The following is a 27,086-nucleotide window of genomic DNA, read 5'->3' as shown; positions in this document are numbered from 1 at the left end:
GTATTAAGAGATTGACTGTTTTTAAGAATTGAAAGGATCGGTAAATTATTTATCATTCGTCTTAGTATGACATACTTCTTTAACGTTTAGAGGTTTAATAAATGAGAAATCAAATGAATACAACAAATCGACAAAGTTTTAACCTATTCAAGTATACATAGAATTAATGTCATTTATATCTGATTTATTGATTATAGATTAATTATGTGGAATTAAGCATAAATCCACACGATAGATTATCTGTGTTCTGCCCACCACGAGTATCGAAACCTGGTTTCTAAGTGTGAGTCCGCAGATATACCGCTGTGCCACTAGGGAGCGATTAATAGCTAATACTGTAATGACAGTAAGTGTCACTGATTTTAGAGATTAGCTAAAGGACAACTTGTACCAAATCTGATATGCTGTATTATTTTGTCTTTTAGGAAAATAAAATTATACACAAACTAATATTTACATGATGTACTATATCATAAACAAAATCCTATTTGTCAATTAAAGACGGACATATTTCTCTTTAATAAGAAATAATGTTTATAATGTGCTGTTTTTTTTTGTTTTGTTTATATGTACTTTGTAGTTTAATTTTATATATTATGTGATGACATACTTGTTTCTGCTACAACAAATCCGCATTCAGCTTTTAGATGTGTCCATTGTGGGAAATAGAATTCCACGTTTTTGCATTTTAAGTCCCCAGATTTACCACTGTCCTATTAGAGGACTTAGTGATATGGAAAATCTGGTTATTTTGGATTTTGAAGTCTTTACAGATTTATATACCGATAACTATATATATAAACACAAATATTGGTGTATATTTATTTTGTTTATTAATTCCCAAACTTCATTTTCTTATTTCTAGAACATTAAAAATTTCTTGTAAATTAAATTTTAAATGTTACTGTAATACAGTACAATAAAAATGAAGTAATTCTTTCCACCGAAAGAGGGCAAAAATAATGATTATGTGGACACATGATAGGTGATGGTGAGAAATGGTATGACGTTGATTGTGTATATGTATTTTGAAGTGTTTTTAAAGTTTAACTTGATAGAATAACCAATTCTGTTGTTAAAAAAATAGCACAAGAGTGGAAGGAGAAGGTTTTTTAAATAAGAAAATGATTCACAGCCTATTTGTAATAAACTCCTCTGGGTAAGTACGTTTATAATTATATTTTAAATTTTATATAATTGATACGTAATTTTGGCTACGGCAGTCAGTAGTACTACAGATTAATATTAGTAAAAGTACCCAAAACGTTAGCCCAGTGTTATCGGCGACCGCACATAAGTTAATATCTTAAGCAAATGAATAGGTATGGCTGTCACTGTGATGTACTCTATGATAAAGAATTTAAAAGACAACGATAAAGCATTAAAGAAATATCTAAGCTTCGAGACTAGTGTAGGTTCAGGCAGTTTATTTCAGTAGAATGTTTTGACAGAAGAGAGAGCAGATGTCATTTGCAGCATAGCCTTCAGTTTTGTATTTTAATAGAAAATGTATCGTCATTGTCAGTGTTATTCTGCTGAAAAGTTAATCTGACAAGAAATTGTATTGTATAATGTACCAACCATACGGATTCACATTCAAATATTAAGTCCTTTGAAAATGTATTTTGTTAGTTCTGATCATTTTATGCGATAATGGCTTACCTTAGCTATCAGTGTCACAGTGTCTGTATTGTGCATACAATATATTTATTACACCCTAAAATATAGAATGCTAATTCCTCACTTTTCTTGGTTATTATATCTTATTTATTGCTTACATTTGTCACAGATATCTAATATCACATTATGTTCCACTTCCCACATGTAAAAATAATAAAGCTATTTCATGTACAGATGCTATTTTTGTATGTGTGGTACCTAATCTAGCATTTCTTACAGATATTGGAAACAATGGATTCTCGTAGCTCTGCCTGATGTGTGATTGACTATTATTGCCAAGACAGTGGAAATATTGAGCAGCAAATGACATAAACATCCTACCTTTACCATTAAAGAATTTTGAGTTCACTTTCAGCCTATGTTTATGCATTCAAAATTATTTATTTAGTGTGCTAAACTTTTAGGAGTTTTGTTTTTTGTCATTGGAATGGAACTGAAATGATAACATAACTATGCTTTAAATAAAACTGTTATATAAAAGTGATTTAATTCTCTCATGTTTCTCAAATTAACTAACTGTTAAGAATTTGAAATTGAGTAATATTTTTAGTTGTGATTAACAGAGCAGGGCTTTAAGTAATATTAATTCCTAACTTCACATCTGCATAATTATCAATTGGTGCCACAAATATAATCATTACTATTTCTTGTTATTACTATTTTTCATTTTTCCACCTATCCAGTAGCAGAAATATTGCTGTCATTATTTTTCATTGTTGTTTTCAATTAATTCAAGTCTGTTCTGATTAATTGATTAGTGTCACAAGTTGTAGAAATAAATAACTAATTGAAATTAGGGTTTTTGATTATTCTAACTGTCTAATTAAGTACCTGTTTGTTGTAAAACTCAAAACTTCACAATGGTCTTCTAACCATGGTTATTAAAACTCACTTTGTAGCATTATAAGTTTTCTTAGTCATCTCATAGAATATTCAGTAACATGAGTATAATTGATATAGCAAATTCCACTAATGACCCATCTCTGGTTGATAACTGATGTAGAATGTGATTTTAATGATAAATAATATCTATGCTTCAGGATTACTTAACCTTTAGTGCAACCACAAAACATGAAGATAAACTTGCAATATATCTAATCAGATCCTACAAACTATTGTGTCAATTAACTATTGTTGTTCTTGGTGATAATTGTTCTCATTAACATTTAAGGGACAACAAGGGGTCCTTTGGTCCATTGTAATTTTCACATTTGTTACATCAGACACTTACCTGCCTCTAACCAGTCTTTGTATTTTACTGAAATTATTTAGTTTGTAGATGACTCTTTCTCAAATCTTATTATTTTTGTTATATAGTCCTACTACTTTAACCACTGAACAACAACAAATCTTGACCATTTCAATCAGATGTTATAATTACTTTTTTCCTCAAGAGAATTTAACTTTAAGGTCCTCTATCTGTTTTTTCATTTAAACTATTTCCAACAACTTAACATCCATAAGGCAAGGGGTCCAAAGAATGAACGCTGTCTCTAAGTGAGGCCTAATCAGGAATCTTACGAAGAAACAATACTTTCCATTCACTTATAACCAGCATTCTTGTACATAAAACTCCAAGTAATTATTGTATTCCCATTGGCAACTGCACACTTTTCTAGAAGGCCTAAAATACTGTCAACCAAAACAAAGATTTATTTCTTTAACAACATTATGTTGATTTTCATCAAGGTGGTAATTGTAAATTAATGCATTATCTTTCACTTAGTACAATTAAATGCTCTCTACCATGTACTTGCCCAATTTGTTGAACTATCCAGATCCTTTGTAAAATGGTATCATCCTTTTCACAGCCAACTACATAGAAGACTTACTTTTTTCAGCCAGTTTATCCAATTTATTGATATTTCTTTATGAATATTATTAATATATGTGATTATAGTTTTAATATTTTTATTTCAGGGATGTTTTTATGGAAAAACATTGGAAAAGTGTCATCCACAGGTCTGTTTGTGATTATTTTTTTGATGCTCAGAGGAAAGTGTCTTCTCCAGAAGACATTCCACCTGTTATAGCAACACCTCATCATTACTTGATCAGTATATATCGTTCTCAGCTGTTCTTTGTGGCAATAACTCAGTCAGAAGGCAAGTTGAATTTTAATGTTTATATTCTTGGGTTTTCTCCAAGATAAAGTGGGAGGGGAGTTGTTTTTTTTCTTCTCCCAAAAATGTTGAGAAAATTAAACACAATCAGAATGAAAACTATTTCTTTTGTTTTTGAAGAAATAACACCCAAATAAATTTTATTTTATAAATATGGTTTTAAAAGTAAAGTTGCTTACAAATATAAAAAAATCACACACATGTACATTTGGAGAAGTATTAAAGTGGTTGTAAAAATTACTACTGTGTTAACTGTTAGTATGTATTTAAAATTACCAATTAAAATTGTACATCATAAATACACGTGAATTACGAAGTGATGGTAGTGGTAGGCTATCTTAATGGATTCATATTCATACCAGTATTTTTCAGACTTAATACCATAAATGTTGTACTGATGTTAAATTGTGACTTTGATATGCTGTAAGTATTTTTCTTAGGGTATTGACTAGCATGTTATTAAGCATTTGGTGAGTTCACAGTAGAGCTGCAGTTAATGTGCAACAGGGCAACCAGTATTTGAGTGGTTGGTAACCTCTTATTCAAAGCTAGATAGTTAAGTGTAAGATACAACAAGAGCTGCTACATCTCTGAATCAGTTAATGAGAATAACAGGCTCATAATTTTCCCAGGAATTACCTTCTCATGTCCTGATTTCTAGCATGGAAGCAATAAGCAAAGGTGTGACTAGCAGTCACTATCAAGACAGTGGAAGGATTATCAAAATAGCAAGTGTCAGATAAAAATTATAACACTAATGTTATTTTACATCCACATTTTAGTTTACTGTTATGTACTACAAAATTAGTTAAGTATGCTGAAGTTTGGAGGTTTTTAATCTTCAGCAAGGGATTGAAATCCAAATCCAAAAGAGCCTTAAGTGAAACACTCATTCTATAAAACAAATTTAATTATCTTGTTAACTGATTAATTAACTTTTCAGAAATGGAAATTGTTACTTTTGTTTGTTTTAACTGCAAGTTACATTTTGATTTTAAGTAACATGGTTAGTCTGTAACTTGAGATGCATATTAATGAATCCAAACAATGAACTTCAAGTGGTATAAAGAAGAAAAAAAATCACCTTTTAACCAACAATTAACAAAAATATTTTTCATAATGATGAACAACTTGTAAGAAAATTTAATAAAATAAACATAATGAAAAGGGAAAAACATATTTAAGATTTTTTTGGTTGTTATTTATGTTTAAAGAACACCCACAGTAAAACATTATCAAGAGTGAAGTGGATGTAATTGAATTTATCAGAAAATATAAATAAATTAACAAATGGGCTAACAGGACATAAATACCTTTTAAATTAATTTTTTTTAAATTTAATTTTCATCATCATAGTTTTCTTGACACATTGATAATTTCATTTTGTCAGTAAGACTTTACAAACTTATGATAGCCTGCTTGGGTATGAATACTTATGTTTGAATTATGTGTCAGTTATGCCTAACATTTAGTTACATAATATATGTATGAATTATAAAAAACTTTGAAACCTGTGCTGTATCAAGTTTGTTTATTTTTAGCTCCGCCTCTATTTGTTATCGAGTTTCTTCATCGTGTAGTAGATATTATAGAAGATTATTTTGGTGACTGCACAGAGTTTCTGATAAAAGAGCATTATGTTGTGGTTTATGAGGTAAGATGTTTAATGATTTTAAAAATCAGAAAATATTTCATATTCTTATGTAAATTACTAAAATTTAGTGAAGAAAATCTAGTACATTTGTTTCACGAATAGGGCTGGTCAGTTAGAGGTATTTTTTAATTGGTTGATTGACAATTCCATTAATTGATTTATATTTGATTAATTAACTATTACAGTGTACCTTAAACCATGGTGTGTTCAAGCAAATTAATAATAATAAAAGGTGGTGGCACATGTTACTAGCAAGTCGACTTCTTTCTAATCAGCAATTTAAGAACAAAGAAAAAAGTTGGAGGTGGGTACTACCAGACATTTGCCTTCTGTCTAATCAGTTCAGAAGAAAAAAAAATATGTTGATGACAGACAGTTGCCTTTTTTCTAACAGCAATTAAAAATTAGTAAAAGTGTAAAATAATGTTTATAGCTTTGTTATAAGAAAAACATTGTAAGAAAGTTGGTTGGTAATGAGAATTAAACCTGAAACCCTTTCTTCACAAGTCGTCATTAAAATCACTGAAGCTTAAACAACACTGAAGTGAAAAACAACTTATGAGGCTAAAATCATGAAGAATGTTATATAGCTGCTTTACAACAAACATAACAGCAATATTTGAACTACTTGGATAATTTGAATAGTCCAAAATAGTAACAATTAGAAACATTAATTTTAATTACTTTATTATTGTGGTATCCAATTTAAATGTAATTTTGATTAATTCATTGTTGGAATATTCTAAAACAGTAATAAATGGAAACATTAATTTCATTTAATTGATTAATTTTACATGGTTTCAAATTGCTTTTCTTAGGTAATAAATTAAATCACCCAGTCTATTCATGAAACAGCAAAATATTTTGTAAGTAGCAAATTTTGATGCAAAATGTATTTTAAATATACACAGGAAAAGCTATGACAAGGGACCATTTAGTTTATCGAGGCTATCCTTCCACATCCACCCTTTGTAAAAGCTAACATTTAAATCCACACTTCTTTTCAGAGAATATCTGGTTTCTCTTCTTAAGCTCTTGTATAGTGTTGACCTCAACTACTGCCAGTGGCAAAATAAGTTAATCACTGCTATAAAAATAATGTAAGTTACTGGCATTATTTTTACAGCACATTTTTTACATTTTCTGTTTCTTTTTGTGAAAATAATGATAGTTACTGGCAATATGATTATTTTATAGAGCCTGTCATATTGTCAATAACTACAATTATTTTTGTAAAGAAATGGAAAGTGTAAAACGTAGTGTTAAAAATGTTTTTCGTCTATCATCAATTGACAACATTTTAAAATGTTTTAAATGGAGTGTGCACCATTCTTGAAGCAAATTATAATGTACCCAAACTGTTATTTTGTATCAGTCTTCCATTTGTGGCTAAAGACATGTTTAGAAATAAAATCAAAAATAGATTGAAATCAAAGTATCTTCAAATTTTAGTGTCTACTTAAAATAAGTATTGAAGATTGAGAACTTAAAGGACAAAATTAATAAACTTTGTTCTTACATTGTTTATCTGTATCTTTATGTGGGTTTGATTACGTGAAATCAGCTACTTGTTGTTTAGAGCAGTGTATGAAAAAGGAACTGAAGCCTAGAGTTGTTGATTTTTCATTTATCTACAAACATGTTGGTCAGGAATTTGATAGAGCTGCTGATGAAAAGAACTTTGACATAATATGTAATTCCAACAATGAACAAGATGCATGAACAAAGGGTTTCTAAATCAACAAACTAAAACCAATAATGATGAACAATACAACAGTGGAAGTGATGTAATGAATAACAACATATTTAATGAATGTTTTTGAAAACTCTTGTCACCTTCAGCAAATTCATACAAAACTTTAGCATGAATACTGAATAGAAATTTATGTGCTACAACAAAAATGTTTCTTTTAATGTATTCACTCTCATTGTGTATTGCCTCCTTTGTTTTCTCAACCAATAGTATTCTTTCTTTACCACAACATTCTTCTTGCTCAATATCAACAAAATATTTTGGTGCAGCAGAGTATGAACTAGTGGATGCTTGGCAATCAGCCAAGAGTTGTTTGTTTCAATACATATAAATCTATGAGTTTTAATTTAGTATTGACAATAGAAGATAGATATTTATTAAAACATAATACAAATAATCTTTAAATATGCTGTACATTAATTGACATTTGTCAAGAAACCAAAATTTGATGCAGACAGCCAGGGCTATTCAGGTAAGTATCTCACTATGCAAACAGATATTCCACCCATATTTCAAACACTGAAAATAATTATTGTACTTGTCTTTCTACAAATCTAATAAACTTTCAGTAATTCCCAGTTTGTCATAGGCGTATATTTCCACTAAAGCTGATACGTTATCTTTTTGGCATTAGCAGTAGTATCAACTAAGCTTATTCTTGCATTAACTCTCTGTGTATCGTTAAGTCTGACAGTCTTTAAAACTATTATTTAATTTGCTATGCAGTTTACTCTTTTTGTTTTCTACACTCCTTGTGCACCAGCTTTCCTATCAATTTGTTTAATTTCCAAAGCTCCCTCACTATCATATTATTTAACATGAATTAGTTATCTTTAATTTGATGAAACTCGTGTTTCCTATTCATTTACGTCTGTTTAACCCATGTGTTCATTCCTATGGTATAACATTGTACTGTTTAATAAAGCCTAAATCAAGGTATAAGTAAACTAACACAACTATAAAATAGAGAAAAAAACAAATATTTATACTTTAGAAATGAAGCTGATTTTTGTCTAAAAATCCTTAAGCTACAATTGAAATTTTGTGAAAGAAATATTTTGTTTTGGGTTAATAGCTTATTTTAATGTTTTGGGAAAAAATACAATTTTTACTCCTTTCTAGCTTATTAATAATGATAAATGTGTTATATTTTAATGTTTCCAGTGTGCTATGTTGATATTGTTGTAATTTGTTAAAAAATGTTTATATACAGTGTTTAATTCCAGATTTATCATTATAGTGATGAAACAATGTTTTCCCATTTTTTTAGCTTCTTGATGAAATGCTGGACAATGGATTTCCATTAGCCACTGAATCCAATGTTCTGAAAGAGCTTATTAAACCTCCAAATATTTTGAGGACTATTGCTAACACTGTTACAGGAAAATCTAAGTTAGTATACATACACATAGTAGATTATTGAAATCACTTTATGAACTAAGCATAAGTAGTGTGTTTAGTAAATTTCAAAGTGATAAAATCAAATTTTGTTTAGGTTGTATAAACTTAAATCATCTTTAATTGCTGTTTTTTACATATTTCAGTGTATTTGAATAAAAAATGTTTGTTTAAACATTCTGAGTGATGTTTTAATAAAAAAAATTGTCAGGTTTTTTCATATGTTTGCCAAAATATGTTTTATCAAGCAAGCATACTATGTTGATAGCACATCAAGAACACATCTCTCATATAAAGCTCTTCTAATATTTAAGTTAATTAAAAAAAAAAAAAGTGTACCTTAGCGTATGCCACATTGTAGGGGGAAAAAAAACCTGTTGTGTTAAATCTGTATTGAGCTCTCATTTCTGATATATGTATATATATAATTCACAGTATGTTTAAAAGTATTGGTTATTCTTTAATTAATTAATGTAAAATGTAAGTTTTCATTGAATATTGTCAAACAAATAGAATAATTTCTTTCAAATGTTTTCTTATAAATTATTAATGAAAGCAATGATACTAGTGAAATCTATTTTTTGAATATGTTATCAACTTAAAGGTCACAAAGAAAAGGAGAAATATTTATTTTCTGAACTTCATATTTACCTTTACCTCAAGTAAATACTTCACTACATTATACCCAATTTGTTATGCCATTTAAACATATAGTAGACTAAGTAGGACATTAGAAAGAAATTGGATAAATATGTGGTTGTTGCATTATTGTTTATTGTAATATTCAAATATATAGTCTTGGAGAAGTATTGTGTAGGTTTATATGAGTTTAAGGCTAGACTAATGATGGGATACATGATAGACATTACCAGTTACAGGAAATTATTTTTGATATCACAAGTATTCATCAGATTCTGTACTATATTTTGTTTGTGGTTCCCAGATTCATGGATTTGTTAAATTTGTTTCCTGATTTGTGTGTGTGTGTGTCTATAATAAACTGTATGTGATTTTACTTTAGTTTTTGAGATAACATTTGATAAAAAGAATAATAATAAAAATATTTTAAATGGTAATTATGAAGGTTTTATAGAAAGAGGAAGAACATAGCAATATTAATGAGTATAATTTTGAAATGTGTTTTTCAGAATAATTAATAATAAATTTTGAATGTTAGTGAATATGAAGGTTTTTATATAGTTCTTAATATCAAGGTTAAAAAAAAGAATGCTTTCTTCTGCATTTTCCATTTTCTTGTTATATTTCATCTTTAGATTTTTTATCATAAATTGCATTGTTTTTTGAATGCTAGTCTTAGCCATACACTTCCAACGGGTCAACTCTCCAACATCCCATGGCGAAGAACAGGGGTGAAGTACACAAACAATGAGGCATACTTTGATGTTATAGAAGAGGTGGATGCTATTATTGACAAAAGTGGTTCTGTTGTATTTGCAGAAATCCAAGGCTATGTGAGTACATGAGATATACATTTGTAGTATATTTGAATGAATTAATTTGTGCTCAGTTATATAGATAACTTCAGTTTTGTAAATGTTTTATATAGAGATATGATTATTTGGCACTTCCACATAATATTGGTTGACAAGGAGTTTAAATGCTGATAAATGAATCAGCTCAATACTTTTAAAAATTTTATTTGTATTCTCAGAACTTGACCTTTTAAAACAAAAAAAAGTTGAATTATTTTGCATATAATTCTTTCTTTGAACAGTATGAAGTTTTGATTGGATACTTTGAGTAGTTTTCCTGCTAAACCAGAACTTGTATTTGGTAGTTGTTATTGGAATTTTTAATTTTTTGCATTGGCTCTCCTGTTAATTGTACCAGAAAAATAATACAAAGTTGTAATATTTTCTTATGATCATACTTATAACTGCCTAAAAGTGATTTAATATTAATGTTATAATTTGTAGTAATTTGGATTAAATAACAGTAATAGCTAGATATAGTAATTGGATAAATAAAAGTAAGGTCAATGTTTTAAATTTAGAGGTGTGAATTTTACTACAACCTTGAAATAGGCTTAACATGTGTAACAGTACTTTAGGCTTAGGCATATGTGTACTTACTGGTAAATCATAAAACAAGATAACTACATTGTTTTATTAAATAAATACAATCTAGAAACTAGTTTATTTTCTCTGGATGTTTTAATAATGAGCTTATTAAGTTATTTTTCTAAGTTCTACACAATTAAAGATAAGCTTTATTACTAAAGTGTGAAGACAAAGTAGTGGCAAAAAATATTTGTTCTTAAATGCTCTTGTTAGGCTTAATAGTAACAATGTTCACAGTAGGCTACTGGTATTTTGTATAGAGTAATTATTTTTAGACTAAGTATAAACACAATAGCTAAGACAAGCATAGGAGTTAAACATTCAGTGTGTCAGGTATCATGGTTGAAATTAGTGGGTTTTCTTTAGAAACTTGGAACTGGTATGTACTTTTAAGGAAGCTAGTAATGAAGATATGCAATTTTTGTGTGGAGTTTGTATCTTGGAGGAGAAGTTCGAAACTATCATTAAAGTAAATGGAATAGATAAACAAAAGTGTAGACTGTGAGAAATGTTAATAAGAGTTCAGGAGGAGCTTATACATTTACCTGCAAGGGATACATCAGCTAACATTGACTTTCAGGATGTTAGAGTACTATTAGAGTTAAAGTGAATTTAGTTATAATAACCCTATTCTTTTGAATGACAAATTTCAGCCATTGGCTTGTGCAGATGGGGAACTATTGGAAGGAAGGAAAAATAGGGGTCAGAAAAGGATGTGGATGTTAAGGTAGTTATTGGTAATGTGGATAAGATAGTCTGTGAGGAAACAGGGAGATAGGAATTAGATGATACCCAGGAGAGCACAGGTGGAGGATATAACTGACAGATCAGAAGATATAATAAAGGGGGTTAGTAAAGATGCAGTTTTTGTGGTGCATGTAGGAGCTAATGATGTGAGAAAAGATGGGTAAGACAAGCTAATTAATAAGCACAAGGGGTTGACAAAAGTATTTAAAGTTAAAGGCTGTAACTTAATTTTGTCAAGGATACTGCCCAGAATTAACTGTAAGGATGAAGTTCTAAGTAAGTCACTAGGGCTAAATACTAGGCTTAGGTTAGTATGTAAGGATGAGCGAATTAGCTATTTTGACTTGTGGGGATGAGTTCAGTGGAAAAAGGGAGCATTTTGTAATGGATGGCTTGTTTGCTAAGATAACTGAGTTATAAAGGATGTTTAAAACTAGTACTGGACAGTGGTGAGTCAGGAAAAAATCAAATGGAAAAAAATAAGAACAAGAGAAAAGTTTGACATAGGACATGAGTATAGAATTTTTGTTGTTACTGTTGTAATGCTAGAAGTATAAAAAATAACTGATGAATTCAAAGCACTGGTAGAATGGAGGATTCTGATATAATGAAAATTACTTAAATGTGGTTAAGCATAATTGATTTTGATGACAGTAGTTCTTTGAAATACAAGGTTAGAGACAGGGTAGTAAAGAGAGGTGGAGGAATGGCTGTATATATAAAGTGAGCTACATCCTGTTGAAATTGAGAATATTAAAGATAATATCATTGAGATTGAATCCATTTGGGTATCTGTTAGCAGATATAAGATGAAAAGGCTTTTAGTAGGAATTTCTTTGCTACAGATCACTGATGAAATTAGCAAGAAATTTTACAGTGAGGTTAAGGTTAATTACAGCTGATGTTAATGAAGTTATAATTATGGGTGATTTGAATTTCAGGCATATAGATTGGGAAATGCTAGAGTCAAGCCATGAGGGAGAAAGGTTTTTGGAAACTGTACAGGATGACTTTCTGCATCAATTAGTTAAGGAACCTATTATAAACAGTGCTATTTGAGAGTTATTGTCATCTTCAAACATAGAAATAATTGAGAGGGTAGAAATTGGAGAAGATGTGGGTGCAAATGATCATTGCTGTACTAGGTTTGATGTATTGCTGAATATGGAGATAAGGAATAATGATAATTCAGTTACAAAATTTCAAAAAAGCAAATCTTGAAGGGATGCAACAAGAATTATCTTTTGTAAATTGGGTAGCTGAGTTATTTAGACACTGATGATATGTGGAAACATTTTTAAATATTCAAGGTAATTCCTTATAGAAAGGAAAGGGTAGCTGCAAGTAGGTAACCAAGTTGGCTCACTAAGATAAAATTTTTAAAAACTCAAGAAATTGAAATTGACAGAAGATTATAGAAGATCAAGAAAAGTGGTGAAACAAGAATTTGAGAAAAAGTTGGCTGAAAATTTAACAATAAAAAAATTCCTTTAAATATGTTAAGAGTAAACAAAATCTTAAAATGGAGGGAGGGGTAAGACCCTCGAGGGATGATAAAGGAAAGTTAGTATCTGATTATGAAATGGCTGGGTTTTTATATTTTACTTTTTCTTTGGTTTTTGCTAATGAAGATACAAGCAGTATTCCACATCTTGAACAGTTGATAAATGGAAACAAGATCAAACAAGATAACTACATTAATTCTGAGTTGATTAATAAATATTGACTTTTGGCCAATATATTTCTGTAGGGTTTTGAGAAATGTTAAAAATTGAATATTTTAGCCACATGCTGCTATATATTTTTTTACATTTCTTGAACTGTGGACAGGCACCATAAGATTGGAAGTTAGCTAATGTACTTCCTCTTTTCAAGGAAGGTGACAAAAATTATCCCAGTATTTATAGGCCCATCAGTTGTGGGAAAAGTTTTGAAAAGTGTTTGCTTTGCAAAGCCATTAAACAAAATTTATAATTTTGTTAAATACTCAAGATGGTTTCATTAAGGAAAAATCTTGCCTTTCAAATCTTTTTTTCATTTTTTGAAAAGGTTACTGCTTATTTAGATGAAGATAAGAGATATATTTGGTGTATATGAATTTTGAGAAAGCATTTGACAACTTTATAACTTTACAACTTTATAGACTGGATGTCAACATCAGTTTTATGCAATTTTCTGTTTTTAATTGCTGTTTTGTTTTTACCTTCATTTACTTTTACAAATTTTACTACATTTAGTTTACTTTTACCTTTTTACTGGATATTTGGCTACTCATTATTACAATTTTGCTACATGTCTTTTAAAACTTCTATTATTTTACATTTTGATAATGGCTGCTATGACACATAACCCAGAACCAGGACTGGAAAGACCAACTTCAGGTGACTGATGATGGTTCTTGAACTTACCTGTTAGTCTTCCTGGCAGGTTATGATCATTACCATTTTGCTAGAGAAAGTCCTTTACAACTTCTTTTACTCTGCTTCCTCTCTTAACATTGTAGACTAGGTGTCAACATTGGTTTTATGCTTTTTCTGTTTTTCAATGATGTTTTGTTTTACCTTTATTTCCTTTTATGTATTTTACTACATTTAATTTATTTTTACCTTTTTACTGGACGTTTGGTGCAGATAGCCTAGCTGCTTTGTGCTGTAAAACACTAAATCAATCAATCAATCAATTTTGTTTAGGGAATGGAACAGCCAAGATAGACCAATAGGTCTCATGTTGTTCCAAAATATTATGTTAAAGTTAAAAGATGACAAGAAGATAATGATCAGTTAATAAGAAAACCTGGAGTTGGTAGCATTTAAACATTTCTAGGTTTTGCCATTTTTCACCATTGAAATTCACTGATTGAAATCCTGTTTTCTTGTACATACAGGAATGTGTAACATAGTTGTTAGGCCCAGAAATCATTAATTTTGTGTCTGTGGATGACTCTCTCTTTCTATCTGTCTCTGATTTGGATATGGCACTAATAGTAGTAATGACTTCATCTTTGAGATTTAGCAGTACAGTTAGTGTTACAGAAAAGTTATAGGTGAAATTAATTTTCCTGAAAGTTGTATGTTTAAGTGAAATAATAAACGTTTAAATATTTTGTTTTATATTTTATTAAATTTATTTTGAAATTCTATTTCTAATGTAAACATAAATTTAAAGTGTTGCATATTTGAAGTATCAGTTTGATCCTGGTCCATGATCTTTATGAGATAGGTTAATAAATGAAAATTCAGGAACTTGTTTAATTTCTTTACATTCATGTTTAGCCATGTTGAATTGTTGAACTTGGAGCAAATTGGAAAAAAAACACATTACATTTTATTTGTTATTAGATTCAGTGGTTAATGAATTTGGTTTTTAAACAAAATGTGAACTAATTCTGGTAACTACTTGACATATGAAAATGAGATTGTACAAGAATGTTAAATAAATTTAACACCTTTACCTGTATAATAGATTGACTGCTGTATTAAGTTAAGTGGCATGCCAGATCTCAGCTTGACATTTATAAACCCACGGCTTTTTGATGATGTCAGTTTCCATCCTTGTGTTCGCTTCAGAAGATGGGAAGTAAGTACAGGTTTTATCTGATATTTGGTCTTAGGTCTAATTATTCTGAGTTATTAGTGGCAAAATGTGTTATTTTTATAGTGTTATCAATGGGAGGATGTGTAATGCAACTACAAGTAACAATAACACCAGAACAATGTAGTAGAAGCTACTAAGTTGTCAATGTTAAACCTTTCACTGGTTATAAAGGCAGGTAACAAAAATGTGTTTCATGGTAAATTCATGAGCTCAAGGTTCAATTTCAACTTGTCCAGAAAAATCCCTCAGCTAATTATCATGAAAGGTAATAATTACATTAATTTGGTACATATAAAATATTTATGAAATTGGTCAGATAAGTAAAATGAAGTGTGGCTTCTCGTGTATTTTACAACTATAGCTCACGTTTTAAATATTCAACAGTAAATAAAACCTTCGTCATTTCTTCAAAATAACTATAATAATAATTATTATGCTTTTCATTTTTCAGTTGCTATCTTAATTTGATTTTATGTTTGACTACTGAAACTACTCCTTGCAGATGAAAAAATAAACACTTACAACCATGCTATTACTGAATTAATGAAGCCCTCACCTTCTCAAGTTTTAACAACATAGGGTCTATTAATGGTACAGTCTGTCTTTACTATCCCCTGTGAGCTGATGTTGTCTGTCTTCATTATTTGTGTCCCTTTATCTTAAAGTGGATTCTAAAGAAACTTTGGCTACACTGATTCTTAAGTCACTTTTATGAATTTGTCATGGAATATATAAGGAATACAAGTTGAAGGAATCCAATGTTTACAAGAGTATGGGGTAGTTCAAAGGGTATAATTTTCCCAGTCAAAGTTTTTTTATAACAAAAGTTTTGTAAACTTCTGTGTTTGTTATTTTCTCTCAGCATGGGCAAGGCTTTTGTGTTGTAACTGCTCCACTAAAGCAGGGGGCTGTCTCCTGATTTCTGTCTATTTCCTTTCAGAAGTACACTTACAATTGTTTTAATTTTTAAGAATATGTAGTTCTATATTTTATAAAATAATAATGTAAACATTTCCAAAGATTAGAAATACTTTTTCCTTGATTGATAGCAAAAGTTACATTAATTGCCAAAACCTGCATTATTAAAAACCAATTGTCATATTTTTCTACAAATATGAAATCGGTAACTTTTTCTGTTTTTATTTATACATTATTTGTCTGTGCTTTCGAAGAAATCTAAGTATACAGTGCTGTACTTGTATGTTTGACTTAGAAAATGTTTCCTATAAAAGTTTGTTTTTACATTTTTGATAATTAAACCATTTATTTCATTCCTTCCTTAGATATGTTATTACTTGACAGTGTCAGTCATGTATAAATGAACTTGGATCTCTCTTTAGGAAATAATAGTTAAGCCTAAAGTAATTGACTTTTCTAAAGTTCATGTTTTGAGCAACAAAGAGTTAAGGAGCTCTTAAATAATCACATTTAAATTTAACACAGTTTTTTGGTAAAAATGTGAAATATACTTTAAATTTAAATATGATTCTAGATCAGATATAAATAAATTAGTGCTGGTTCAGCTCATACTAAGTAGTTTGTTATTGGAAAAATGTTCTTGTGATATGCCCTCCAGTTACTCAGTGCCAAATTGTAAAGTTTTTGTTTTTTGCTTCAACATATTCAAGTAATGCTTAGTGAGAGATTGTTTAAGCAATTTAAACTTTGTTATTGTACAAAGTACAGGATTTTAACCTTCACTCTTTGTTTTTGTTCTTTTATCAATAGTCTGAACGAGTTTTGTCATTTGTGCCACCAGATGGTAATTTTAGACTGATGTCATATCACATTGGAGCCCAAAAGTAAGTTACTAGTAAAAAGAACACACATTTAGTGTCATTATTAGTTTTTAATGTTTTTTAATAAGTGTATAAAAGACTTCTTTTACTGAACTACACTGTGTATTTTTTATTCTAATTCTAAAAGTAAAGTTTTAGAAAATGATACTTCTAAGAAAGACAATAAGAAACTGTAAATGATACTTTTCAGAGTTAGGTTTAACAATGAGATATATTAGTCCTTCACTTTATCAAATAACTTAAATTTGTATGTTTTGTAGAAAATAAAATGTGACATGATCTTAAGTAATGGTAGTCTTCAAGTAAAATAATAATTTGAAAATTTAATATTAGTGTTGTCATTACTTTAGGCAGCAGACTGTTTAAAACAAATACTTGAGTAAGTAGAGTGAGAGGAATAACAGATAAATTTTATTCAATATATTGATATTCTTATCAAATTGTGAACCTCATCAGTAGTTTGTGTTATGTACAAGATGCAACAGTATGAAAGCAGTGTGAACTTATCAGTAGTTTGTGTTATGTACTACATGCACCAGTATGAGGTCAGTGTGAATCCTGTTGGTAGTTTGTGTTATGTACAAGATGCAACAGTATGAAAGCAGTGTGAACCCATCAATAGTTTGTGTTATGTACTACATGCACCAGTATGAGGTCAGTGTGAATCCTGTTGGTAGTTTGTGTTATGTACAAGATGCAACAGTATGAAAGCAGTGTGAACCCATCAATAGTTTGTGTTATGTACTACATGCACCAGTATGAGGCCAGTGTGAATCCTGTTGGTAGTTTGTGTTATGTACTACATGCACCAGTATGAGGCCAGTGTGAATCCTGTTGGTAGTTTGTGTTATGTACTAGATGCAACAGTATGAGACCAGTGTGAACCCATCAATAGTTTGTGTTATGTACAAGATGCAACAGTATGAAAGCAGTGTGAACCCATCAATAGTTTGCGTTATGTACTAGATGCAACAGTATGAGACCAGTGTGAACCCATCAATAGTTTGTGTTATGTACTGGATGCAACAGTAATAGGTCAGTGTGAATCCATGAGTAGGTTTTGTTGCATACAAGGTGCAACAGTACAAGGTTGGTGTGAACCTCATCAGTAGATTGTTATGTACAAGGTGCAACAGTTAGAGGTCAGTGTGAACCTCATCAGTAGTTAGTTACATACCAGAATCATAAGTATCAATATAAGAATGATTTGTATGGTAATGTGTACAATTTTGTTGATAACAAAAGACAGTTATGTGACATACTGTGTATATTTCTGAAGCATGTTAGATTTAAAACTTGTAATTATTTTTGTGTTTGTAAATATGTAATAAAATTAAAATTCTTAAATAGTGATCTGAGTTTATTTTCCTTTAATCACAGGTTTATAATACTTTGATTTTTCTAACAGTTTGATATGAAGTTTCTTTTATGTATGCTTTGAATAAGGTATGCTAAGAAAGATGTCTTGTTAGGTTTATATAACAAATTAAGATGAAACGTTACATAACTATACCATACTGTCATATTTTGATTTAAATGATATGTTGCTGAAACATATAATTAGATTTTGTTTTTAAGTCAGACACAGCTAATGTTTATAAATAAAAATTCATGGGCATAAGATGTAAAATAGGACAGTATCTAAGCATATTTTAATTTCATCAAAATTATTTTAAAATTGCATTATTTCAAGTGAACATTCCCATCATTGTAGAAGTGCTTAATTTATTGTTTTGTTGTAGTGTGGTGGCCATACCTCTGTATGTGAAACACAGTATTTCCTTCAAAGAAACTGGGGGAGGAAAATTGGATATTACTATTGGACCAAAGCAAACAATGGGGAAGATGGTAAGCTCCAGAGATCTAAGTTAAGCAGTTACAGTGCAATAAGGAGAACAGTATGTTTTATTTATGTAATGTGTTATAAGGAGTCAAATAACATTGTTCATTGTGTTTTTGATAGAAATTGAGCATGGTTGGTGGTATCAATTTCTATTTTTATATTTTAGGGGTAACTATCATGTTCACAACTGGTTATAGAAAATGAGTGATAATGGGGATCTAGGACGTTGTGAATGCTAGCACCCATATTCTAACTCCTTATCGAATCTTAGCTTGTGTTTTAGTTTTCCATTTGTCTGACAGATGGAATATCTCCAGTGCTTTTGGATGCCACAGCCTTCAGTCATTTCCTCTTTGAAATTATACCATTTATACTTTTATATATGTAAAAACAGCTGGTTTGGGTTGAGAAATTAAGGGATTCATATCTACAGAACACACACTTAATTTTTTCAATCACATTAACTCTATACATCCCAACATTAACTTCACTTGTGAGCTGGAAGAAAGCAATCACATATCATTTCTTAACCTCAAAATTACAAGAACCAATACACAACTTAAAACAGAAATCCACCGAAAAATCGCCCATACTGGACTATACATTTCTTGGGACTCAGCACATGAAACAAAATAAACCAAATAAACTAAGAAACCAAATAAACACAGCCATAAAACTATGCTCACCAGATGAAATTAACAACGAATTAGACAAAATAAAACAATATTTCATCAACATCAATAAGTTTCCTCCACAAACCATAGAAAACATCATATGCACACATCTAGACAAAAAGCAAAATCAACTAACAAAAGTAAATATATCCCATGATTTAAAAAAAATCACTAAACCATATACTACTGCATACCATATATTCCCAACATCAGCATAAAAATAACCAACATTTGGCAAAAACTAGTAACAAGATATGACATTCCCGTCAATACCAAATTTATTCAAAAACCAGGCACAAAACTTAGGTCTATACAATGTAAAATCTACACTGACAAACACCATACCAACATTATTTATAAAATACAATGTGATAACTACCACGACTTTTATATTGGAGAAACAAGTAGAAAAATGGAAACCAGATTCAAAGAACACAAAGTCACTTTCACACGTTTTTGAACACTGCAAATCAAACACAACATATCCATAGAAAACACCCAAATACTAAATAAACAAACAAACATAAACAAAAGCAAAATTAAAGAAGCCTTACTTATACAACAACTCAAGCCTAAAATAAACCAATACAAAGAAACACCTTTATACCTATATTAACAAATATAATCAAACATCTAAGCATGCCCTCTACATTCCGACATTCAGTTACACAACCCCCTTCAAATATGTGGTCAGCTATCGGTCAGTTACCTCTTTCTTTCTCTGTGAACCTGACGATGACCGAGAAGGTTGAAACGTTTTTTGCTCCTCTACATAAAAAAATTTTCTCAACCAATCCAGCCATTTTTACATGTATATTTTTCTCTACAAGTGGGTTTTCTTGCCATCACTGATCATTTATACTTTTGTATAAATGGTATGATTTTACATTGTTTAGTTACATATTGTCTGGCATGGTCATGTATTTGTTGGCACAAACATCTATAACAGAAATGTATTCTTACTTATTTTGTCAGGGCTGTGCATAACTCTGTAATTGCCTGTATGTCTTTGATGTACACAGATGTTTGAGAACTATATGAATACACAAGTACAAGGTGCTAAAACAACCTGACTCTTTTTTATTAGTAATGAAATTTGATGCCATACTCTCTTTGTTTTAACCTTTTGACAGTTATATATTGCTATAAAAACATTTCTTGACTAACAATATCGTATAATGCAGGTGGAGAATGTTGTAGTTGAAATTCCAATGCCGAAGACTGTTCTTAATGTGACATTGACTCCTACTCAAGGAAAATACACATTTGATCCTGTTAGTAAAAATATGGTGTGGGAAATAGGCCGTATCGAAGCTGGAAAACTTCCTAACATTCGGGGACATGTATGTTTAAGAATAAATATTATATTTTTGAGACAATTTTATTTTACTACATGTGTGAGAATAAAGGAGATGCTATATGTGATATTAGATTATAGAAGAAATTTAACTTAGTTTCTAAAACAGTATGAAGTGACACTGTTCATTGTATGGTACTAACGGAAAAAAAACATAGTATGTACATAAGGTATTACAGGTATATAGCATATATTTATGGTTAAGTGTTCATTTAAATTCAGTATTCCTACAAGCTTAAAATATTATTTACAAATATGACAAATTTTAAAATGTTTTTAGCAGTAAGACAAGTGTATAAACACTTGTTCCTTTGGCTAAGTAGAAATTAGCAGTTTTTAATATTGACCTTCTATTCCTCAGTGTAAGTGCTTTGTTATAATAGTCACATTACAAAAGTGTGCTTACCTGATAGAAATTTTTGAGAACAGAATGCTTGTTATGAAAATAAAGTTGAAGAGGTGCTCTTTTCTAGTGCCATAGTATCTTTTTATATTGAAAAGTTTAAAATATAGCTGACAATCTTATATGTGTGGTGTTTTCAATTGTATGTTTCTCATTCTAGTGAGTAAAAGACAACTCGTATATTTTCAGTACCTTTAAACAGCTTTAAAAGATAAATTAGTAGCACCACTGCTTTCTAGCATTTAAATCCAATATAAACATGGGCTCCAAGTAACATAAACACACAAAATGGTGTAATTACTGAACCACTCTCGTAATTTATTCTTAATTGAAGTTTATTAACCAATAGACTGTAATTCTTGTTCATTATTTGTCTTTAGAAGAATTTAAATTGTCTTCCATTTAAGAACAATGCACTGAATGAGTGTAATGAACCTATGAACATTTTGTAAAGGCAAAAAATGAACAGGAAACTACACTGTCTTGACTAATAGACTTCAACTAAGATTAAGTGTATAGAGAAATGAAGTTTCTACATATAGATTCACTATGTTGAGTAGAAAACAACTACAAGCATCATACATATACAATCCACTCTGATAAGAAACCTAGTCTTGTTGTTTGATGGACTCTTGTCTGTGGCTAATGATGTGCAATTTACTGAAACTGGTAAAACTCAGGAATACATTTTGAACAAAATGATGGATTTTTAATAACCTTATGATTGGCTAAATTATCACTTAGAACTGACAGAAACTTTCAAATTTTTCAATGATCGTGTTAAAATTATTCTATTAAAACCCTTTGGTAGTGATAGACTTCACCATACCATTTTGTATTTTTAGTAATTGAATATTTGCAAGTTTGTACATGTAGAGAAAGTTAATGTGTATTTGCGTTTCATATTTCCACCAGATTTGAAATCTAATGTTAAATTTGGTTTAATATTCTTTTACAGTATAATTGTATTTCAATTAGTTTTTATTATTTGCTCCCAACTGAAACTACAGCTATAACATAGTTCTAAGAGCAGTTCACAAGTAGTTTTTTTTAATTCTTTGTTAGCATATTCCCTTAGTACACACTTCAAATGGGCCAATTGTTATTGCTTTGCAGTAAGTGCCAATTTTTAAATCCACTGGTGTGGAATTTTTTCCAACAAGCTAGTTAAAAAGATAAGTTATTTTTCTTAAAAGTGCTGTTTCAATAGAGGGCATTTAGTTGCATTGTTCACTAGCACATATAGTAAAGGAAAATATATTTTGAGGATTCAGTTGATTTCTGTGTCACATGGGATAAGAGTATAGAAAATGTAGATGTTATCTGTAACTGTGTGAAGCTTTTTGTATAGTGAGAATATTGCATAAACACTAAATTACATGTGATTCAGTTAAGGTATGCCAGATACAAATTATATTCTTGTGAACATATGAATTACAGATCAGTGTGCAGACGGGATCCTCAGGTCCAGAAGCAAATCCAATCATATCTGTAAGTTTTCTTGTATTTACGTGTTCTGATCAATGCCTAACAAAAGGGCTAGTGAAGCAGTATATAAATATTTATCTGACAGCTCAGACACTATTTAATATATTTTATTAAATGAATTAAGTTACTGTCTCAAACTTTATGAACACATTTGAAAACACTAATTATTCCTGTCTACTTGACAAACCAACTATGTACAGGGTTAGTCTGTGGGACAAATTGTGTATCAGAGAAGGAATAATGAATATGATTCATAATTTACTATATGTACCTATATGGGATGTGGCAAGCTTTGAGTGAGATGTGCAGGTCTGTTCCAAACAAAAAATCAGATGTTACAGAGTATTTGTATTCACCTGTGAATTGCAGGATCAGATTGACCTGGACTCTAACAAGTCAAAGTACAAGTGATGTTTATGGGAAGAATAAAAGTCTTTGTTAATTTTACAGTTTGTATACTCTCTGTATCTACAGTTTTCTTCAGTATCCCTGTATGTTGTATCTGATATTTGCTCTCCTCTACCACAAACTATCATTAAATCAACAATGGTTGTTATCTGTACACATAAGGTTAACCAATTATGAGATAGAGAGAGTTATGTTACTGAAAATATTTGTGTTACTGTTTACAATAATACACGTGTACCATATTTAGCTCAAAAGCATTAAAAGAAATTAAGTCCTTATTTCTGAATTTACATTTTGAGGTAAACTAGTATTATGCAAATTAAAGTTTATCATGAAAGAGAAGGCAGTGACTGTAATGATATGCATATCAAATATTTTAGAATCCAGTTCAATTAATTATTGTCACAGTACTGATAAGTTGTTTGAAATGGTAGAGGTAAGAGAATATAATATGGTTCACTTATTTTCCTAAAAGCATGGGGCAGAAAGCTGCTGTACCATTGTGATGTCAATAAAACGTGCACAAGAATTATGCACCCCGTTGACTAATAAAGACATGACATGAGCTTCAAAAGCAAAAAAATAAATATTTGTTGCTTTACATTTTGGTTTAATTTGTTCTTGAAACATAACACTTTTAGGAACCCTGCACAAAAATATCTTAAGAGAAATAAAAATTAGTTTGTAGACATAAAATAGTTTAGTCCTATAAAAGTTAAAACGGTTATGGTAATAGTAAAATTTATTAAATGTACAGAATGGTTTGTTTGATCAAATGAACAAACACCAGAGGGGCTAAATATGTTTTTGTATACATTATTTCTGTATATGTACACCTCCAAACTGCAACTAGTGTACTGATTTTTTTTTCCCCCCCCTATAATATAGATGCTTTCATGCCTCCATGAAATGTTATGACCTTCAGTAATATGCTTTTAACAATTTGTTTAATCCATATAATTATTTTGCATGTTTTTGTCATGATTGTATGTTTAACAGAATATTCTTAAATTTAGAAAATACACAGTTCCATATTGTAGAAGAAAAACAGTTTTAAATGTAAGATAGTGAGTATTTGAATGAACTGTACAAAACAAATTTAACTTGACCCCTCCTTTGAGTATGTAATCATTTAGTTAATGATATCTGTTGGTATGAAATTGTATTAATATTTTTTTTTTTTCAAATACCTTATATTTTCATTTCCGATGTTCATTACCTTTGGGTTTTGTTTTTTAATCCGTTTCAAAAGGTCCGGCATGGCCAAGCGTGTTATTGCGTTCAACTCGTAATCCGAGGGTCACGGGTTCAAATCCTGTTCGCACCAAATATGCTCGCCCTTTCAGTCATTGGGGCATTATAATGTGACGGTCAATCCCATTATTCATTGGTAAAAGAGTAGCCCAAGAGTTGACGGTGGGTGGTGATGACTAGCTGCCTTCCCTCTAGTCTTACACTGCTAAATTAGGGATGGCTAGTGCAGATAGCCCTCGAGTAGCTTTGTGCAAAATTCAAAACAAACAGGCTGCTTCAAAATGATTTTTTTTTCTAAATAATATTTAAAATTAACTTACTATCAGAATTAGCATACTACATAAATTAAAAATCAACTTGGTCATGAGTATGTTCAATCAAATATACATTTATTAAGTTCTTGGTTATAAAGATAACGTTTGATTAGTTAATATTTTCATTTATAAATCCAATGTTACGTTTAATATTACTAGCCAATTGTAAAATCAACAAAATAAGATTCATTAGCTTTGTTTCTTTCTTATTATTCTCCTACTTATAATGAATAAGAATAAATTTTGGAATTATTTGATATATCACTGTTTCCAGAATTTTAATTCTTTTCTTAGATACAGTTCACTATCAGTCAGCTTGCAGTGTCGGGGTTAAAAGTCAACCGACTAGACATGTATGGGGAGGTAAGTGGGAACATTTAATATAGAAGTTTCTACAGTCCATTTCATGTATAAATTTTAGTAATGTTGTAGAATGTCTTAATAAAACTGCTATAATGGCAGAGAATGTCTCATCATTAAAAGATAACTATTTTATTTTCTAAAAACTGCTTTCTTCCCTGTAGTGATTTGTTTAAAGTCTGACTTAACAAGTGTCCAGGTAACATTGGCACACAGGTTTTTGTTACTCCGTCAAATTAAAAAAATATACACACACTAGGTATAGTTTGGATGATGGTAGGATGTTACTGTTCAAGGAATGAATAACATTTAATCTTGTAATAATTTATAAAGGCAAAATATAAAAATAAACAAAGTTGAATTACAAAAATAAATCACTAAGGAGACTGTAGTTTTTTTTCTGTAGAATTAGTTTTTTCCCCAAGCCAAACTTTCATTGTGTTGATTCAACCACTGATGCTAGAGTACAAAAAATGTTTTTATGACTGTTGCAGAAATACAAACCTTTCAAAGGAGTGAAGTATCTTACTAAGAATGGAAGATTCCAAGTGAGGACGTGAAAATACAGTTCATCTGTTATCATCAATATACTTTAGTGTAGACTTATTACGAACTGTCATTTAATACTAAAACTAAAAACGAGTTTTTCATATTTTGAAGTCTTCAGTGTATTTGTTTTATTCAAAAAAATAGTAAAATAATGAAAAATATTCCCCTTTTTCCTTTAGTGTTGTTTATAAGCATCAATCTTTAGACCACCTAATATATTTACCTTTGTGGACCACAGTGTCACCTACATTATGCTGCTATTTCCCCTCCATGGACCATGAGTTAAAAATCATTCCTATAACTGATTTATGGTGGCATGACTTGTAAAGAAACAATTGAGGTGTTATATTTTGTCATTGTAGTAATGCAGAGATATAACATTTGAAAAGCAATTTATTTTATATGAATGTATCATTATATCAGTGTAAGCTAAAAATATAAATCTAGATAAAATTACGAGAATGAAATGGACTCCTGATTCATTTTCTGAAATTAAAACCAACTCCAAGCTTAGGTGAAGAATAAAACATACAATATAAAGATTAACATTTGTCAAGTGAATCTTTACTCTTTAAAAATGTAATATAATAGAGTAATTGTATTAAAGTGTCTGAACACGTAGTTTAATTTAGGATAAATACTTTATGGTATCATGGTTGTAAGTAATACAAACATTGACTTGGAAAACACTTGTCAATGATAACGATTTTATTAAGATAAAATATCACAATCGCTAGAGCTTACAAGTTTTATTATTTAATTTGTTTTAAAGTTTCCATGAGAGCATTAGTATGTTGAATAATGTGTACTGTTCACAACTGTGAATATAAATTTTTTGTATTTTTTAATGTTCTTAGTCCATGGTTACATTGCAAATATAATTTTATATGTACGAGTTTTTATCATCATAGAAGTTAATCTGTTTTGAAAACTTTTTCTTCCAAATTTGAAGGATTTTTAAAGTATCTTCATTACTTCATGTGACCCTTACAACTTGAACTTCTGGAAAATTAACGTTTACTCTTCTAGTTTGAAAATCTATTAAATTAAAAGCATTCATTTTGCACACTGGTAATTCTTTATAAAACGTTTACCAAACCCTGTAAAAAGAGTGATTTAAAGCTTTAATATGCTGAGTTGATCATCTTAGCCTAACTCACCTATTTCTTTTAAAGAAATTCATTCCACTTGTAGCAGTTTAGTTTAATATAACCAGGGGTGGTCAGAAGTGTTTGCATCTTTTTTTCCTCCAGGACTAGAATGAAGATTATTGTTAAATGCTACTTGAAAACCAGTTAAATGGGTAGAGTGTATGGTTAGGTCACTTCATGAAATCTGGGAAAATCTTGAATTTTTTAATTCTTGATTACTTCTCTCAAAAACAAACAGCTTGTACAGGACTTATGATTCTGCAGGAAACTTTAGGCTAAACTATACTGTTATTCATGTAGCTTTGTTATCAATGCCATTTTCTATATTCTTGAAATGAAATAATAAATAGTAGTTTTAGTATGTGAGAAGATTTAAAAGTGAAGGAAAATGCTAGATCACATGGAAAAAACCTGCACACACAAATCTTTTTCATTCATCTTTAACAGTGAAAATAA

The 27,086-nt window shown here is 29.9% G+C and overlaps 1 protein-coding gene across 3 annotated transcripts; it reads left to right on the top strand.

Annotated features, from left to right (window-relative positions):
* Positions 1-963: 963 nt before the first annotated feature.
* Positions 964-25,946, top strand: cm (AP-3 complex subunit carmine). Of its 3 annotated transcripts, none has more exons than XM_076504076.1 (12): positions 966-1,159; positions 1,900-3,785; positions 5,345-5,457; positions 8,481-8,602; positions 9,921-10,080; positions 14,899-15,012; positions 16,759-16,832; positions 18,572-18,677; positions 20,531-20,689; positions 22,547-22,597; positions 24,865-24,933; positions 25,425-25,946. In XM_076504076.1, the coding sequence occupies exons 2-12, from the start codon at positions 3,611-3,613 to the stop codon at positions 25,488-25,490; spliced, it is 1,209 nt and encodes a 402-aa protein (XP_076360191.1). In that variant the 5' UTR covers positions 966-1,159; positions 1,900-3,610; the 3' UTR covers positions 25,491-25,946. The 3 variants fall into 3 exon arrangements, with proteins under 3 accessions (XP_076360193.1, XP_076360191.1, XP_076360190.1); XM_076504075.1 differs by having other exon boundaries at positions 967-1,159; positions 3,601-3,785; XM_076504078.1 differs by lacking the exon at positions 20,531-20,689 and having other exon boundaries at positions 964-1,159; positions 3,601-3,785.
* The last annotated feature ends 1,140 nt before the right edge of the window (positions 25,947-27,086 follow it).

The sequence above is a fragment of the Tachypleus tridentatus genome, chromosome 6 (genome assembly GCF_004210375.1).
Source record: "Tachypleus tridentatus isolate NWPU-2018 chromosome 6, ASM421037v1, whole genome shotgun sequence".
Lineage (NCBI taxonomy): Eukaryota > Metazoa > Arthropoda > Merostomata > Xiphosura > Limulidae > Tachypleus > Tachypleus tridentatus.
Note: the sequence above shows the minus strand (reverse complement) of the source record. Positions and strands in the feature narration are given on the sequence as shown.